Raw genomic sequence first — 19,343 nt, forward strand, 5'->3', positions numbered from 1 at the left:
CTGTGAACATGTAGCACAAAATGCAGCTCACCAAATGGCTCCTGGCCTCTTCCATATTCTTATTGCTAAAGAGATATCAAAGTGGTGAAAAATGTGCCAAAATTTGCGCGCCGATAGGCGTGCCGTTTACCGATTTCCTCCTTTCAGCTGCAACGGCCAAAATCCAGTGTTCTTTGAGCTCGCGGAGACGCTTCACTTATCCCAGAAGGCACTGGGAATATGCAAAATCTCTCCTCAGGACTCTTCCCCTGGTTTTTCAACTGTCTCTGGTGCGGTCAGTCATTACGGAGAGCCAGAGGCTGCGCGAGGCGTCCCGGAGCGTCAGAGTAAAGGACACATACAAGTTACTGGTCATTCAACACTTTATTTCCATAAAAAATAAAACAGCAACGATGAACATTATGAACTAAACATTGTCACTAAACAAAGACATTTCAGGAATTCTTGACAACAACAAGCTAAACTAAACCATTGTAACGCGGCAGCGGCATCAGTCGTGCACGAAGCGCAGAGGTTGGGCATTGAGGCCGGAGTCATGCAGGAATGGGGACAGGTACGGATACAGTTTCTCTGTGAACGTGGCTCTGAATGTGTAGATGGCAGTCATGTCGTCGGCGTTGTAGAAGGAGATCTGACCGCCCTCGTAATCTATGTACACTCCGATCCTCTTGGGCTTGGCGCTCAGGATCAGGGTCCTGGAGGGAGACTCCAGAGCCTTGTAGGCATTGCCATTCCTCAGCCAGATGGCCCAGTAGCCGTTCTTGGGGTTCAGCTTGATCTTCCCCTTGCGGTTGCTGGACTCGCTGGCCATGCCCACATCCCAGGCGGTCTTGTCTCCCACTTCCACCTCCCAGTAATGGCGTCCGGAATCAAAGCCCTGAGAGCCCAGGACCAGGATGCACTGGCTGAAGCGTTTGGGGTTATCAGCGAGCGTGAGCTTGTTGTCTCCGTACTTCACGCAGGTCATGTTATCGGACAGCACGAGGTTGGGGTGCGCAGTGGATGGGTCCAGCAGCATCGGAGTCAGCTCTGAAAGGAAGGAGGAGACAAAAAAAAAAAAAAAAAAAGTTCATGGACTTTCTGATTCTTTATTCCAGCTCACAATCTGATACAAATATTGCCCTCTGTTATCAGCCATTTATTTCTCCATGAGTAATGAGCATAGACCTCTGCCATCCACGTGATCGCTATGCACAAGTACAAACGGCATGGTCTGCACAGGACACGTAACCTTGTGCTGTATGCCACTTGACATGACTGTTTACCCCACCAGTCCTTGGGGCCTTGATGAGAACAAACAAAGTGGAAACATTTCACACCTTCTGACTCTTTGGAAGAAAGATGCCAATTACAGCCTGACACTATCTATGAGAAAGAGCACACAAATAGTGTTCAGAGGAAAATAATGTATGCATGGGTAGAGTCGCCATGATCCAGTCACAAACCAAGAATTAGAATATTAACGAGAGGCTGGTCTAGAAACCGGATCCCTGAGTAAATTTATAAATTAGGCCTTTACACATAGAAAGCTGTTCACAGTGAGGGGCAGTCTAGCTGATATGTTCCATTCCATATTTCTCCCTCAGGGACAGAATAACAGAATGCAAAGTTCGATATTTCTGTAAGTTTCTCCTTTTTATCACTGTTTTGCATAGTTGCATGTCACTTTATTTCCAGATTTTATACCCTTTTATTGTAAGCACTGTACACCTTTTCTATCAAAGCTTAAAACTTTTAATAAGTCTGAACCTTGTTGTTCTAAAGAATCCATAGCCTTAGAGTGTGTGATCCTGGTGATTGGCACATAGTAGTAGCAATATTTCCAGGACTCATCGCCCGTGTATTCGGTGAGTGGTAGCAGCGTGTATGAAGCAGGGTGTGTGTTCTGTGTCGGGGTGTGATTTATGCTCCTATTGCAGCATAGAACAGAGGTTGAATGCTGGACTGAGAGGAGACAGATTAACCCTTGCAGGCGCAACCCCAAGTCACGTGCTGAGAAGTGGGTACGTGAAAAATTGGTGGCAGCAGTGGGATATACGAATATATTCCCCCTTGTAATTCATGACAGCAGGTCCTTATGGAGCTCTGTACTTACTCGGTACAATGAAGGACCTCATCTGCTTCCACACCGTATACTGGAGGGGTCCTCTGAACGTCCCTTGGCACAGATCCTTGGACAGCAGGCTGTTCCCAGAAGACATCACCTCTTTCTGCTGTGTCTGACACCTGCGGAGACAAGAGCATGAATCTCACTCACCATCCCGCGGCCGGCACCACCGTACCCATTAACAGCCTAAAGCTGCAGCAGAAGCTTACTTCTCAATGAAAGACTTGATGTCCTGTATGAAAGATGATTAAGAAAATGATTAATCCGAGGAAAGCAAAGGGGAGCCTGGACATAAAAGATCACCAGACATCGGCACTTACCGTCAGGAAAGAGATGGAGTCTGTGTCGTTCACCCGCTCGTTGGCCATGGTGATGGTCTGCTTAATGTTGTCCTGGTTCTCCTGCATCTTCACCATGTTGGTCTCCATCTCCTTCAGTAGGTTGTCGCCTTGGTCCTGCAGCTGCTCCAGAAGTTTCTCCTCTTGCTCCTTCAGGAAAGTGTGCAAGTTCTTGAATTCATCCAGGATATGCTGCCTGAACTCGGAAATATTGGTCTGCGGGGAAAGAGACAGAAAATGTCGTAGGAGATGAAGGGTGGTTGGACGGCAAGTCTCCGGATCACAGGAGTATCTCCCTCACCTTGTGCTGCTCCACCTTCTCCTGCTGCTGGTCAGTCAGCTGCTCCGTCACCTTCAGGGTTTCTTCTAATGGGGCAACGATAGCCGACAGCTCTGACTGCGGGTGACGGAATGGTGGTGATTAGGTAAATGTACAATCTGCAGCCATGAGATCTGAGGAGGGCTTCCTCACCACTTACCCGGTACAACCCGACAGCATCCAGGATGGGCAGGAAGTTGTGACTGGCGTGTTTGAGCGAGTCGCGGCAGATGACACAGCTCAGTGTGCCGTCGTCCTTACAGTACAGCTTCAGCCGCTCGTCGTGCTCAGGGCAGTTCTCTGCCAGTTTCGGCTTTGCAGGGGTCAGGGTGGTGGAGCTGCTACCCACTGTCTTCTTCACCAGGTTGGCCAGGGCTCGGTTGGTGGTGTACCTCTTGTCAGTAATGACTTCCTTACAGTCTGGGCAGGTGAAGGAGTCCTGCCCGTCCCAGGACTTGTCAATACAGTTCCTGCAGAAGTTATGGCCACACTCCACCATGACGGGATCCTTAAAGAGCTCGCTGCACAGGAGGCAGGTCAGTTCTTCAGCAAAGTCCCCGGACGCCATCACCGAATTGTTTTCAGCGTTATCCACTTTCACTTTCTAGAAAAACATACAACATGTGAGGGGACAATTCATGAATGAGAGACGGGGATAATGTGCGTCCTACGTAGAACAGTCTCTGCAATAACCTGCAGGACTGTCCACCCAGACATGCACTGCCCACACAGAGGACGATAACACATAGTGACTCCATCTTAACCGGCCGCCCCCGACCGACCCTGCGAGACGACTGCAAAATAGAAAGAAATGTTTATTGGATGCAGAAAATAGGCATTCAGGGGAAGCCGGGTACGAGGTGCAGGCTGGATGGGCGACACCTGGAATTTGCAGGAAATAAAAGACAAATAAAACACAAAATGGAACAGAAGTTATACACAGTATTATGAGGGTCAGACATCCACAGCAATATTCAAGAACCCCCCAGCACCCGATTAAGGATGGACATACACATTATATGGCTGCCAAACGCTTGATCACATCTCCCATACACAGGGCGCTCGCTCCCGTGTGCTCTAAGCTAGCTTCCATCTAAGACATCAGCTGGCAGATTATCTTTGAGAGAACAAAGCGATTGGCAGTCTGAAATTGCCAAGAGTGATCGACATCTCTCCTATCAGTTGGCCGGTGACTCCATACACAGAGTGAGCCAACACCGGCAGGTTCAGCCATCTTTAGTCTATGGGACCCTTACAGTGACCTCAGCTCGATCACATGTGGATGTTGCTGGAGATCAGAGATTACCGAATTGTCCGGCAATCGCTCATCTCCACTAAGATAACAAATCAAAACAGAAAAATAAAAATTTCTTCAGTAGTATTATGTCACCTAAGGGGGCATCACAGAAATCAATGACAACCACACAGACCCTGGCTGCTGCCAAAGTGAGTAGATCTCTACAGCAGGTAACAGATCGGAGATGCCAAGTCTCACCCCCAAGAATATGGCCGTTGGCTTTTTCGGACACTGCTTTGATAATCGTGCCGCCTCTACCGGTTAGCACAATATATAAAATGAGCATTTCAAGTGCGAGGAGTATGGAGACCCCTGGCATGATGTGACCCCCACAGACAGCACCGCGCACCCTTTGTACATGTCTAGAGCTGGTGCCGTGAGCGGAGGAGGCAGCACAGTCATCGGTAGCCCCTAGGATATGAGGAAGATTCAATTTTGGGTGAAAATGACCATTATGGAATTTGCACTTAAATACATAAAATAAATGAGGTCTAATGGCAGAAATCATCCGATGGCAATACAGGAGTTTCCTCAGATCTTAGGTGAGGCTGGGCAGCCTGGCGGGCACAATCAGGGCATCATTGCCCCGACCCCCGGCATGGCACCACACAAAGGTCATAAGTGAAGGCGAATGGAACACTACAGAAAGTAGTTGCAGCATACCGCGGCGTCACTAACGCACCGGCCATGGAGTCCCCGAGTATATAGCGCGGCACACACAGGATGAAGGCAAACATTGAGGCATCCTCATGCTCCGACGTAGGGAGAGCATGGCGAGGATTGGAAGACACTATATACCTTGCAATGAATGATTGTTCACAGATTGAAAGTCTGCGGAGTCCGCGACCAGAGAATTAAGAGTAGATTTGTTTATATAAAAAAAAAAAAGAAAAAAAAAGCACACCCCTTGTACCTGCGTGACACCAGAGGTTTTTTCTTTCAATAATCTATGTCAACATTTGCTTTCAGGCTTCGACACTGCAGAATGGCGTCATTACCAGTATCATTCTATTACTATGTTGAATTTGTTGTGTACAAATGTAGCAGAGCTGGGATTGTCATTCGGTGCCGCTACAGTAGACTTGTGCGTGATGTCACAACGGCCACAGAACAGCCCGATACATCATAGCACAGAGCCAATATAGTGAAGAAGCCGCGCACCGTGACACGCCAGCTCTGCTACATCTATATTACCAGGCCGGCATTGCAGAAATGTGCCAGGTTTATCCAGTCGCCTCTGCACGGTCCAGGCTGTTTGGGACAGACGAGCATGATAGGAAACCACACCTTCAGGAGCTGCAGCATAGTCTGGTACCACGCTCAGACATGGGGAGAATTGCAAAACCCTCCAGACCGGAGGGATTTAACTCTCTAGTGCATGGCTCATTGCCTAGGTTACTGGCCACCCTGCAGTTACCTAGTCAAGGAGTGTTTGCTTGCACGCAGGTTTTGTCTAACCTGCCCGCACCACACTTGATCTGTGCGGCATCCACATTCACCGATGGCGCCTCTGCTGGCAGCCTGGGGAAGCGCACGGTTCAGGCCTATGACGCAAACTGTCAATCGGAAGCACACCCCCCCCCCCGGCAAAGCAGGATGCCAAGAAGGGTGTGCTCCGGAAAAAAAGATGATGGGATGCCCCCTACCGTACATGCAGATCAAATATACGAGCACCGCAGACCGGGCTGCCAAAATTCACAGAGTGAGGGGGCAGGCGGCCATGGCCGGAGGATAGTGACTATGTAGTGAGAAAAAAAAATATACTAAAAAGTGCCCCCGAGTATGAATATATCACAATCACATGATGGCTATAAAAGTTATAAAACAAAAATTAAGTTACGACACCTATGAGGACAGCTCCCATACAGTCGCGGTGGTACCGCGGGCACAACCCATGTTATCAGGGGTGCAGGCAAAAAGTGCCAGGGAAAAATCCGACTGCACCCCCTTAACATTATGATCGTGGGGGTCCTTGCAGATTGGCACAATACATTGCCTTAAAAAAAAAAAATCTGCACATAAATGTGTAAAATCCCACCCTGGCTTAACCCCCGAGCAGCCATTTACATGGACTGTGTACAATCGGCGTCTATTCGGATACGTGCGATAACAGCAGAGGATGTAACCAGTTTATTGGTAGAGACGTGACGCAGAGGCGTGATTACAGAGCGTCCCATTGGCGTGGAGAGCGCTGCGGTGGAGCAGGACTGACACATTTGGGGCTTGCGTTACCTTCGCTTCAGGTTCCTCGTCCTCGTTCTTCCGTTTCTGGGGTGTCTTTACGTTCTCCGTGATGTCTGAGCCATTGGCCACTTCGGCCTCTTCCTTTACTGGCTTGGGAATCACCAACCGAGTTTTGTCAACCCACTCGTTTTGTCGTCGATTCACTGCGAAAGGGGAAAACCGAACTTACAACATCATTTCATCCTATGACTGTGGGTGTCTGACCAGCCTGAACTTACCATTCGGAGCTTGTGACTGTCGCCATCACGGGCGTTTGTAGAACGATTGCCCCTTGGAAGCTGCAACAACTGCAAGTATTCGGACAACTCAACCATCGAGAAAAAACTCATGGTATAAGGATCTTCTGGAAATGTCCGAGAGAACATGCAACTCGTCAAGGGTACGACTGAGCACAAGAAACAATGTGCCCGAAACCGAGACTTCAGAGCTGGATACTCAGAGGGGGAGGAAAAAATGGCAACAGGAGCAAGCACCCGTCATCTCAGGGTGTAGACGGCCGTGATTATAAGGCTGTGGGATTGAGGGGCTCGTAGCCTGTCCTGTAGCCCACTGATGGGAAAGGCAGCACAGGGCATCCACTCTATACGACTGGATACAGCAATCCCCCAATGCCAAAATAAAGAGGAAAAAAGTGGTCGATTTTGGCAGAATAAAGAATCAGTAATTAGCTTGGGGTCCTGTACTACAGAAGACACGGGAATGTCCATAAGGTCAGAGGCAGAGATGAAGCCTTGGGCCTCAGTTATCAGAGCATACAACTTTCTGCCGGACACTCGGGTGTGAAGGATCGTGTTTGGTCATGGATGACCGCTTATTTGTGACTCCTCTTTTCCATGGAAACGCTAACCGATAAAGCCGCCAGAAGCGAGAGACATCAAGAGATAATGGAAAGAGCGAGCCACACGGTATGACACAAGCGGGGCAAGTGCAGCCCCGTGCCCAGTGGACTCCTCACAGAGGTTGCACTGGGCCTGGAGAGAAGGAGGAACCGGAGCGGCTCAAGAGGCCACTGAAGTTACTCGTGTTGAGGAAACCATCCACAAGCAGGACACTGATGAGACTCTCCGGAGCGAGGCATTGCACATCCAGGAATACGGCGCCTTACAAGGAACGGAGGCGTTATCTGCATTCTCACCCACCTCCCCCCTTTATTATAGACGTCGAGCCCCGAGGATTACTTACGACCAGCGTAATGCACGTAGAACTCCTCCCGGCCCGCCTGCTTGTTCATTCGGGTCTTCACGATTTCTGCGTCATCTGGTAGAAAATAAAAAAACAAAGCAAAAGACTCAAGAATCTGCCAAATACAGGCCGCCGTTCTACTAGAGATCAGGGTGTATGGTCCATCTACTGCGATGACGGAAGAAGCCTTAGGGCCCATCACACATGGTAGAAGCCATCCTATGTCTAGGTGTACACAGGGGATATAAAGGTCATACACCCATTATAATGCCAGGTAAAAAGAATCCCACCAACAATCAATTCAGAACTTTCCCACCTTTAAAGGAAATCTGTCACCCCATTTTTCGTGTATAAGCTGTCGACACCACCATCAGGGGCTTATCTACAGCATTCTGTAATGCTGTAGATAAGCCCCCGATGTAACCTCAAAGATAACAAAAATGAGTTATATTATACTCACACAGGGGCAGTCCGGTCCGATCCGGCGCCTCCCATCTTCTTACGGTGATGTCCTCTTCTTTGCTGCCTGTCGTAGCTCCCGCGCAGAACACTGGAGCAGAGTCCTGCAGTGCGCAGGCGCCGGGAGAGGTCCGGCACCTGCGCAATGCAGTATTCTGCTCTTCCCTCAACAGGGCAGTACGTCTGCGCAGGAGCCACGACAGGCAGCAAAGAAGACGTCACCATTAGAAGATGGAAGGCGCCGGACCGTGACACCCATCGGACCAACACTGGACCCGGACCGCCCCCCGGGTGAGTATAATATAACTCATTTTTCTTATCTTTCAGGTTACATCGCGGGCTTATCTAAAACTAAAAAAGCCACCTTCAGAAGCACTAAGGCTGCATTCTGTGAAGGTGGCTCTTCTGTTTCTGACCCCATTAACAACAAAATATAGACCTTTATAAATCGTTCCTCATACCTGCATTCCGACACAGAGGTATGGTGTGTCCCTCCTACCAGCTGTCAATCAACCCACCCCTCTACAGTGTCCCTGCACCGCCTCCTTTTGTATTTGCCGCCGTTACATGTTGGGCGCCTGGGCTGTGACAACAGTTCTCGGGAACGCAAAGTGCTCACTGCCCGGGAACTGCCATCAGGCTATCACACCTGCATGTTTCTGCGTCCCCAAATCCCGCCCCGCAGTGAGTTATGAAGTATTCACATTGTGGGGCTGGGGCCTCCGCAACAGTTCCAGGGCAGCGCGCACTATGCAAGCCCGAGAACTGTTGTCACAGCGCAGGGGCCCGACAACATGTAACGGCAAATACAAAAGAAGGAGGCGGTGCAGGGTCGCTGTAGAGGGGGGCTGATGGACAGCTGGGAGGCGGCGACACTCCATACCTGTGTGACAGAAAGCAGGTATAAGGAACTATTTATAAAAGTCTATATTTTGGCGTTAATGGGGGTCAGAAACAGAAAAGCCACCTTCACAGAATTCAGCCCTAGTGCTGCTGAAGGTGGCTCTTTTAGTTAAAAACGCCCAAGGGGGGGGTGACAGGTTCCCTTTTAAATCCTTGGCCCCCTCCTTTAATTTATGCATAGTAGATAGGGGGATACATGGTATATAGGGGTTGGGCCTATCACTCACAATAGGAGCCGTCCTGTATATATAAGGGGATACATGGTATATAGGGGTCGGGCCGATCACTCACAATAGGAGCCGTCCTGTATATATAAGGGGATACATGGTATATAGGGGTCGGGCCGATCACTCACAATAGGAGCCGTCCTGTATATATAGTGAGATACACGGTATATAGGGGTCGGGAAGATTACTTACGGTAGGAGCCGTCCTGTATATACAGTATATAGGGGGATACGTGGTATATAGGGGTATATATCACTCACGGTAGGAGCCGTCCTGTATATACAGTATATAGGGGGATACGCGGTATACAGGGGGATATATCACTCACGGTAGGAGCCGTCCTGTATACACAGTATATAGGGGGGTACGCGGTATAGAGGGGGATATATCACTCACGGTAGGAGCCGTCCTGTATACACAGTATATAGGGGGGTACGCGGTATAGAGGGGGATATATCACTCACGGTAGGAGCCGTCCTGTATATACAGTATATAGGGGGGTACGCGGTATAGAGGGGGATAAATCACTCACGGTAGGAGCCGTCCTGTATATACAGTATATAGGGGGATGCGCGGTATAGAGGGGAATATATCACTCACGGTAGGAGCCGTCCTGTATATACAGTATATAGGGGGATGCGCGGTATAGAGGGGGATATATCACTCACGGTAGGAGCCGTCCTGTATATACAGTATATAGGGGGATGCGCGGTATAGAGGGGGATATATCACTCACGGTAGGAGCCGTCCTGTATATACAGTATATAGGGGGATACGCGGTATACAGGGGGATATATCACTCACGGTAGGAGCCGTCCTGTATATACAGTATATAGGGGGATACGCGGTATACAGGGGGATATATCACTCACGGTAGGAGCCGTCCTGTATATACAGTATATAGGGGGATACGCGGTATACAGGGGGATATATCACTCACGGTAGGAGCCGTCCTGTATATACAGTATATAGGGGGATACGCGGTATACAGGGGGATATATCACTCACGGTAGGAGCCGTCCTGTATATACAGTATATAGGGGGATACGCGGTATAGAGGGGGATATATCACTCACGGTAGGAGCCGTCCTGTATATACAGTATATAGGGGGATACGCGGTATACAGGGGGATATATCACTCACGGTAGGAGCCGTCCTGTATATACAGTATATAGGGGGATGCGCGGTATACAGGGGGATATATCACTCACGGTAGGAGCCGTCCTGTATATACAGTATATAGGGGGATACGCGGTATAGAGGGGGATATATCACTCACGGTAGGTGCCGTCCTGTATATACAGTATATAGGGGGATACGCGGTATACAGGGGGATATATCACTCACGGTAGGAGCCGTCCTGTATATACAGTATATAGGGGGATACGCGGTATACAGGGGGATATATCACTCACGGTAGGAGCCGTCCTGTATATACAGTATATAGGGGGATACGCGGTATACAGGGGGATATATCACTCACGGTAGGAGCCGTCCTGTATATACAGTATATAGGGGGATACGCGGTATACAGGGGGATATATCACTCACGGTAGGAGCAGTCCTGTATATACAGTATATAGGGGGATACACGGTATAGAGGGGGATATATCACTCACGGTAGGAGCCGTCCTGTATATACAGTATATAGGGGGATACGCGGTATAGAGGGGGATATATCACTCACGGTAGGAGCCGTCCTGTATATACAGTATATAGGGGGATACGCGGTATACAGGGGGATATGTCACTCACGGTAGGAGCCCTCCTGTATATACAGTATATAGGGGGATACGCGGTATAGAGGGGGATATATCACTCACTGTAGGAGCCGTCCTGTATATACAGTATATAGGAGGATACGCGGTATACAGGGGGATATATCACTCACTGTAGGAGCCATCCTGTATATACAGTATATAGGGGGATACGCGGTAGAGAGGGGTATATATCACTCACGGTAGGAGCCGTCCTGTATATACAGTATATAGGGGGATACGCGGTATACAGGGGGATATATCACTCACGGTAGGAGCCGTCCTGTATATACAGTATATAGGGGGATACGCGGTATACAGGGGGATATATCACTCACGGTAGGAGCCGTCCTGTATATACAGTATATAGGGGGATACGCGGTATACAGGGGGATATATCACTCACGGTAGGAGCCGTCCTGTATATACAGTATATAGGGGGATACGCGGTATACAGGGGGATATATCACTCACGGTAGGAGCCGTCCTGTATATACAGTATATAGGGGGATACGCGGTATACAGGGGGATATATCACTCACGGTAGGAGCCGTCCTGTATATACAGTATATAGGGGGATACGCGGTATACAGGGGGATATATCACTCACGGTAGGAGCCATCCTGTATATACAGTATATAGGGGGATACGCAGTATAGAGGGGGATATATCACTCACGGTAGGAGCCGTCCTGTATATACAGTATATAGGGGGATACGCGGTATACAGGGGGATATATCACTCACGGTAGGAGTCGTCCTGTATATACAGTATATAGGGGGATACGCGGTATACAGGGGGATATATCACTCACGGTAGGAGCCGTCCTGTATATACAGTATATAGGGGGATACGCGGTATAGAGGGGGATATATCACTCACGGTAGGAGCCGTCCTGTATATACAGTATATAGGGGGATACGCGGTATAGAGGATATATCACTCACGGTAGGAGCCGTCCTGTATATACAGTATATAGGAGGATACGCGGTATACAGGGGGATATATCACTCACGGTAGGAGCCGTCCTGTATATACAGTATATAGGGGGATACGCGGTATACAGGGGGATATATCACTCACGGTAGGAGCCGTCCTGTATATACAGTATATAGGGGGATACGCGGTATACAGGGGGATATATCACTCACGGTAGGAGCCGTCCTGTATATACAGTATATAGGGGGATACGCGGTATACAGGGGGATATATCACTCACGGTAGGAGCCGTCCTGTATATACAGTATATAGGGGGATACGCGGTATACAGGGGGATATATCACTCACGGTAGGAGCAGTCCTGTATATACAGTATATAGGGGGATACACGGTATAGAGGGGGATATATCACTCACGGTAGGAGCCGTCCTGTATATACAGTATATAGGGGGATACGCGGTATAGAGGGGGATATATCACTCACGGTAGGAGCCGTCCTGTATATACAGTATATAGGGGGATACGCGGTATACAGGGGGATATATCACTCACGGTAGGAGCCGTCCTGTATATACAGTATATAGGGGGATACGCGGTATACAGGGGGATATATCACTCACGGTAGGAGCCGTCCTGTATATACAGTATATAGGGGGATACGCGGTATACAGGGGGATATATCACTCACGGTAGGAGCAGTCCTGTATATACAGTATATAGGGGGATACACGGTATAGAGGGGGATATATCACTCACGGTAGGAGCCGTCCTGTATATACAGTATATAGGGGGATACGCGGTATAGAGGGGGATATATCACTCACGGTAGGAGCCGTCCTGTATATACAGTATATAGGGGGATACGCGGTATACAGGGGGATATGTCACTCACGGTAGGAGCCCTCCTGTATATACAGTATATAGGGGGATACGCGGTATAGAGGGGGATATATCACTCACGGTAGGAGCCGTCCTGTATATACAGTATATAGGAGGATACGCGGTATACAGGGGGATATATCACTCACTGTAGGAGCCATCCTGTATATACAGTATATAGGGGGATACGCGGTAGAGAGGGGTATATATCACTCACGGTAGGAGCCGTCCTGTATATACAGTATATAGGGGGATACGCGGTATACAGGGGGATATATCACTCACGGTAGGAGCCGTCCTGTATATACAGTATATAGGGGGATACGCGGTATACAGGGGGATATATCACTCACGGTAGGAGCCGTCCTGTATATACAGTATATAGGTGGATACGCGGTATACAGGGGGATATATCACTCACGGTAGGAGCCGTCCTGTATATACAGTATATAGGGGGATACGCGGTATACAGGGGGATATATCACTCACGGTAGGAGCCGTCCTGTATATACAGTATATAGGGGGATACGCGGTATACAGGGGGATATATCACTCACGGTAGGAGCCGTCCTGTATATACAGTATATAGGGGGATACGCGGTATACAGGGGGATATATCACTCACGGTAGGAGCCATCCTGTATATACAGTATATAGGGGGATACGCAGTATAGAGGGGGATATATCACTCACGGTAGGAGCCGTCCTGTATATACAGTATATAGGGGGATACGCGGTATACAGGGGGATATATCACTCACGGTAGGAGCCGTCCTGTATATACAGTATATAGGGGGATACGCGGTATACAGGGGGATATATCACTCACGGTAGGAGCCGTCCTGTATATACAGTATATAGGGGGATACGCGGTATAGAGGGGGATATATCACTCACGGTAGGAGCCGTCCTGTATATACAGTATATAGGGGGATACGCGGTATAGAGGATATATCACTCACGGTAGGAGCCGTCCTGTATATACAGTATATAGGAGGATACGCGGTATACAGGGGGATATATCACTCACGGTAGGAGCCGTCCTGTATATACAGTATATAGGGGGATACGCGGTATACAGGGGGATATATCACTCACGGTAGGAGCCGTCCTGTATATACAGTATATAGGGGGATACGCGGTATACAGGGGGATATATCACTCACGGTAGGAGCCGTCCTGTATATACAGTATATAGGGGGATACGCGGTATACAGGGGGATATATCACTCACGGTAGGAGCCGTCCTGTATATACAGTATATAGGGGGATACGCGGTATACAGGGGGATATATCACTCACGGTAGGAGCAGTCCTGTATATACAGTATATAGGGGGATACACGGTATAGAGGGGGATATATCACTCACGGTAGGAGCCGTCCTGTATATACAGTATATAGGGGGATACGCGGTATAGAGGGGGATATATCATTCACGGTAGGAGCCGTCCTGTATATACAGTATATAGGGGGATACGCGGTATACAGGGGGATATGTCACTCACGGTAGGAGCCCTCCTGTATATACAGTATATAGGGGGATACGCGGTATAGAGGGGGATATATCACTCACGGTAGGAGCCGTCCTGTATATACAGTATATAGGAGGATACGCGGTATACAGGGGGATATATCACTCACGGTAGGAGCCCTCCTGTATATACAGTATATAGGGGGATACGCGGTAGAGAGGGGTATATATCACTCACGGTAGGAGCCGTCCTGTATATACAGTATATAGGGGGATACGCGGTATACAGGGGGATATATCACTCACGGTAGGAGCCGTCCTGTATATACAGTATATAGGGGGATACGCGGTATACAGGGGGATATATCACTCACGGTAGGAGCCGTCCTGTATATACAGTATATAGGGGGATACGCGGTATACAGGGGGATATATCACTCACGGTAGGAGCCGTCCTGTATATACAGTATATAGGGGGATACGCGGTATACAGGGGGATATATCACTCACGGTAGGAGCCGTCCTGTATATACAGTATATAGGGGGATACGCGGTATACAGGGGGATATATCACTCACGGTAGGAGCCGTCCTGTATATACAGTATATAGGGGGATACGCGGTATACAGGGGGATATATCACTCACGGTAGGAGCCATCCTGTATATACAGTATATAGGGGGATACGCAGTATAGAGGGGGATATATCACTCACGGTAGGAGCCGTCCTGTATATACAGTATATAGGGGGATACGCGGTATACAGGGGGATATATCACTCACGGTAGGAGCCGTCCTGTATATACAGTATATAGGGGGATACGCGGTATACAGGGGGATATATCACTCACGGTAGGAGCCGTCCTGTATATACAGTATATAGGGGGATACGCGGTATACAGGGGGATATATCACTCACGGTAGGAGCCGTCCTGTATATACAGTATATAGGGGGATGCGCGGTATACAGGGGGATATATCACTCACGGTAGGAGCCGTCCTGTATATACAGTATATAGGGGGATACGCGGTATACAGGGGGATATATCACTCACGGTAGGAGCCGTCCTGTATATACAGTATATAGGGGGATACGCGGTATACAGGGGGATATATCACTCACGGTAGGAGCCGTCCTGTATAAACAGTATATAGGGGGATGCGCGGTATACAGGGGGATATATCACTCACGGTAGGAGCCGTCCTGTATATACAGTATATAGGGGGATACGCGGTATAGAGGGGGATATATCACTCACGGTAGGAGCCGTCCTGTATATACAGTATATAGGGGGATACGCGGTATAGAGGGGGATATATCACTCACGGTAGGAGCCGTCCTGTATATACAGTATATAGGGGGATACGCGGTATAGAGGAGGATATATCACTCACGGTAGGAGCCGTCCTGTATATACAGTATATAGGAGGATACGCGGTATACAGGGGGATATATCACTCACGGTAGGAGCCGTCCTGTATATACAGTATATAGGGGGATACGCGGTATACAGGGGGATATATCACTCACGGTAGGAGCCGTCCTGTATATACAGTATATAGGGGGATACGCGGTATACAGGGGGATATATCACTCACGGTAGGAGCCGTCCTGTATATACAGTATATAGGGGGATACACGGTATACAGGGGGATATATCACTCACGGTAGGAGCCGTCCTGTATATACAGTATATAGGGGGATACGCGGTATACAGGGGGATATATCACTCACGGTAGGAGCCGTCCTGTATATACAGTATATAGGGGGATACGCGGTATACAGGGGGATATATCACTCACGGTAGGAGCCGTCCTGTATATACAGTATATAGGGGGATACGCGGTATACAGGGGGATATATCACTCACGGTAGGAGCCGTCCTGTATACACAGTATATAGGGGGATACGCGGTATACAGGGGGATATATCACTCACGGTAGGAGCCGTCCTGTATATACAGTATATAGGGCGATACGCGGTATACAGGGGGATATATCACTCACGGTAGGAGCCGTCCTGTATATACAGTATATAGGGGGATGCGCGGTATACAGGGGGATATATCACTCACGGTAGGAGCCGTCCTGTATATACAGTATATAGGGGGATACGCGGTATACAGGGGGATATATCACTCACGGTAGGAGCCGTCCTGTATATACAGTATATAGGGGGATACGCGGTATAGAGGGGGATATATCACTCACGGTAGGAGCCGTCCTGTATATACAGTATATAGGGGGATACGCGGTATACAGGGGGATATATCACTCACGGTAGGAGCCGTCCTGTATATACAGTATATAGGGGGATACGCGGTATACAGGGGGATATATCACTCACGGTAGGAGCCGTCCTGTATATACAGTATATAGGGGGATACGCGGTATACAGGGGGATATATCACTCACGGTAGGAGCCGTCCTGTATATACAGTATATAGGGGGATACGCGGTATACAGGGGGATATATCACTCACGGTAGGAGCCGTCCTGTATATACAGTATATAGGGGGATGCGCGGTATACAGGGGGATATATCACTCACGGTAGGAGCCGTCCTGTATATACAGTATATAGGGGGATACGCGGTATACAGGGGGATATATCACTCACGGTAGGAGCCGTCCTGTATATACAGTATATAGGGGGATACGCGGTATACAGGGGGATATATCACTCACGGTAGGAGCCGTCCTGTATATACAGTATATAGGGGGATACGCGGTATAGAGGGGGATATAACACTCACGGTAGAGCCGTCCTGTATATACAGTATATAGGGGGATACGCGGTATAGAGGGGGATATATCACTCACGGTAGGAGCCGTCCTGTATATACAGTATATAGGGGGATACGCGGTATACAGGGGGATATATCACTCACGGTAGGAGCCGTCCTGTATATACAGTATATAGGGGGATACGCGGTATACAGGGGGATATAACACTCACGGTAGAGCCGTCCTGTATATACAGTATATAGGGGGATACGCGGTATAGAGGGGGATATATCACTCACGGTAGGAGCGGTCCTGTATATACAGTATATAGGGGGATACGCGGTATACAGGGGGATATATCACTCACGGTAGGAGCCGTCCTGTATATACAGTATATAGGGGGATACGCGGTATACAGGGGGATATATCACTCACGGTAGGAGCCGTCCTGTATATACAGTATATAGGGGGATACGCGGTATACAGGGGGATATATCACTCACGGTAGGAGCCGTCCTGTATATACAGTATATAGGGGGATACGCGGTATAGAGGGGGATATATCACTCACGGTAGGAGCCGTCCTGTATATACAGTATATAGGGGGATACGCGGTATACAGGGGGATATATCACTCACGGTAGGAGCCGTCCTGTATATACAGTATATAGGGGGATATGCGGTATACAGGGGGCTATATCACTCACGGTAGGAGCCGTCCTGTATATACAGTATATAGGGGGATACGCGGTATACAGGGGGATATATCACTCACGGTAGGAGCCGTCCTGTATATACAGTATATAGGGGGATACGCGGTATACAGGGGGATATATCACTCACGGTAGGAGCCGTCCTGTATATACAGTATATAGGGGGATACGCGGTATATAGGGGGATATATCACTCACGGTAGGAGCCGTCCTGTATATACAGTATATAGGGGGATACGCGGTATACAGGGGGATATATCACTCACGGTAGGAGCCGTCCTGTATATACAGTATATAGGGGGATACGCGGTATACAGGGGGATATATCACTCACGGTAGGAGCCGTCCTGTATATACAGTATATAGGGGGATGCGCGGTATACATGGGGACATATCACTCACGGTAGGAGCTGTCCTGTATATACAGTATATAGGGGGATACGCGGTATACAGGGGGATATATCACTCACGGTAGGAGCTGTCCTGTATATACAGTATATAGGGGGATACGCGGTATACAGGGGGATATATCACTCACGGTAGGAGCAGTCCTGTATATACAGTATATAGGGGGATACGCGGTATACAGGGGGATATATCACTCACGGTAGGAGCCGTCCTGTATATACAGTATATAGGGGGATACGCGGTATACAGGGGGATATATCACTCACGGTAGGAGCCGTCCTGTATATACAGTATATAGGGGGATACGCGGTATAGAGGAGGATATATCACTCACGGTAGGAGCCGTCCTGTATATACAGTATATAGGGGGATACGCGGTATACATGGGGACATATCACTCACGGTAGGAGCCGTCCTGTATATACAGTATATAGGGGGATACGCGGTATACAGGGGGATATATCACTCACGGTAGGAGCCGTCCTGTATATACAGTATATAGGGGGATACGCGGTATACAGGGGGATATATCACTCACGGTAGGAGCCGTCCTGTATATACAGTATATAGGGGGATACGCGGTATAGAGGGGGATATATCACTCACGGTAGGAGCCGTCCTGTATATACAGTATATAGGGGGATACGCGGTATACAGGGGGATATATCACTCACGGTAGGAGCCGTCCTATATATACAGTATATAGGGGGATACGCGGTATACAGGGGGATATATCACGGTAGGAGCCGTCCTGTATATACAGTATATAGGGGGATACGCGGTGTAGAGGGGGATATATCACTCACGGTAGGAGCCGTCCTGTATATACAGTATATAGGGGGATACGCGGTATACAGGGGGATATATCACTCACGGTAGGAGCCGTCCTGTATATACAGTATATAGGAGGATACGCGGTATACAGGGGGATATATCACTCACGGTAGGAGCCGTCCTGTATATACAGTATATAGGGGGATACGCGGTATACAGGGGTATATATCACTCACGGTAGGAGCCGTCCTGTATATACAGTATATAGGAGGATACGCAGTATACAGGGGGATATATCACTCACGGTAGGAGCCGTCCTGTATATACAGTATATAGGGGGATACGCTGTATACAGGGGGATATATCACTCACGGTAGGAGCCGTCCTGTATATGCAGTATATAGGGGGATACGCGGTATACAGGGGGATATATCACTCACGGTAGGAGCCGTCCTGTATATACAGTATATAGGGGGATACGCGGTATACAGGGGGATATATCACTCACGGTAGGAGCCGTCCTGTGTATACAGTATATAGGGGGATACGCGGTATACAGTGAGATATATCACTCACGGTAGGAGCCGTCCTGTATATAC

General features: G+C 48.8%; 1 protein-coding gene across 1 annotated transcript in view; it reads right to left on the reverse strand.

Annotated features, from left to right (window-relative positions):
• Positions 1-348: 348 nt before the first annotated feature.
• LOC141050811 (nuclear factor 7, brain-like) overlaps positions 349-19,343 on the reverse strand; it is a 33,129-nt gene continuing 14,134 nt past the window's right edge. The window contains exons 2-9 of the mRNA XM_073547480.1: positions 7,488-7,562; positions 6,294-6,448; positions 2,925-3,368; positions 2,747-2,842; positions 2,428-2,661; positions 2,317-2,339; positions 2,096-2,226; positions 349-1,029 (exon numbers count right to left, since the gene is read on the reverse strand). Coding sequence (XP_073403581.1) covers positions 491-1,029; positions 2,096-2,226; positions 2,317-2,339; positions 2,428-2,661; positions 2,747-2,842; positions 2,925-3,368; positions 6,294-6,448; positions 7,488-7,562 — 1,697 coding nt within the window. The 3' untranslated portion in view covers positions 349-490. The remainder of the gene's footprint in view (positions 1,030-2,095; positions 2,227-2,316; positions 2,340-2,427; positions 2,662-2,746; positions 2,843-2,924; positions 3,369-6,293; positions 6,449-7,487; positions 7,563-19,343) is intronic.

This window comes from Dendrobates tinctorius, unplaced genomic scaffold (genome assembly GCF_039654945.1).
Source record: "Dendrobates tinctorius isolate UK_male_01 unplaced genomic scaffold, ASM3965494v1 ptg000152l, whole genome shotgun sequence".
NCBI lineage: Eukaryota > Metazoa > Chordata > Amphibia > Anura > Dendrobatidae > Dendrobates > Dendrobates tinctorius.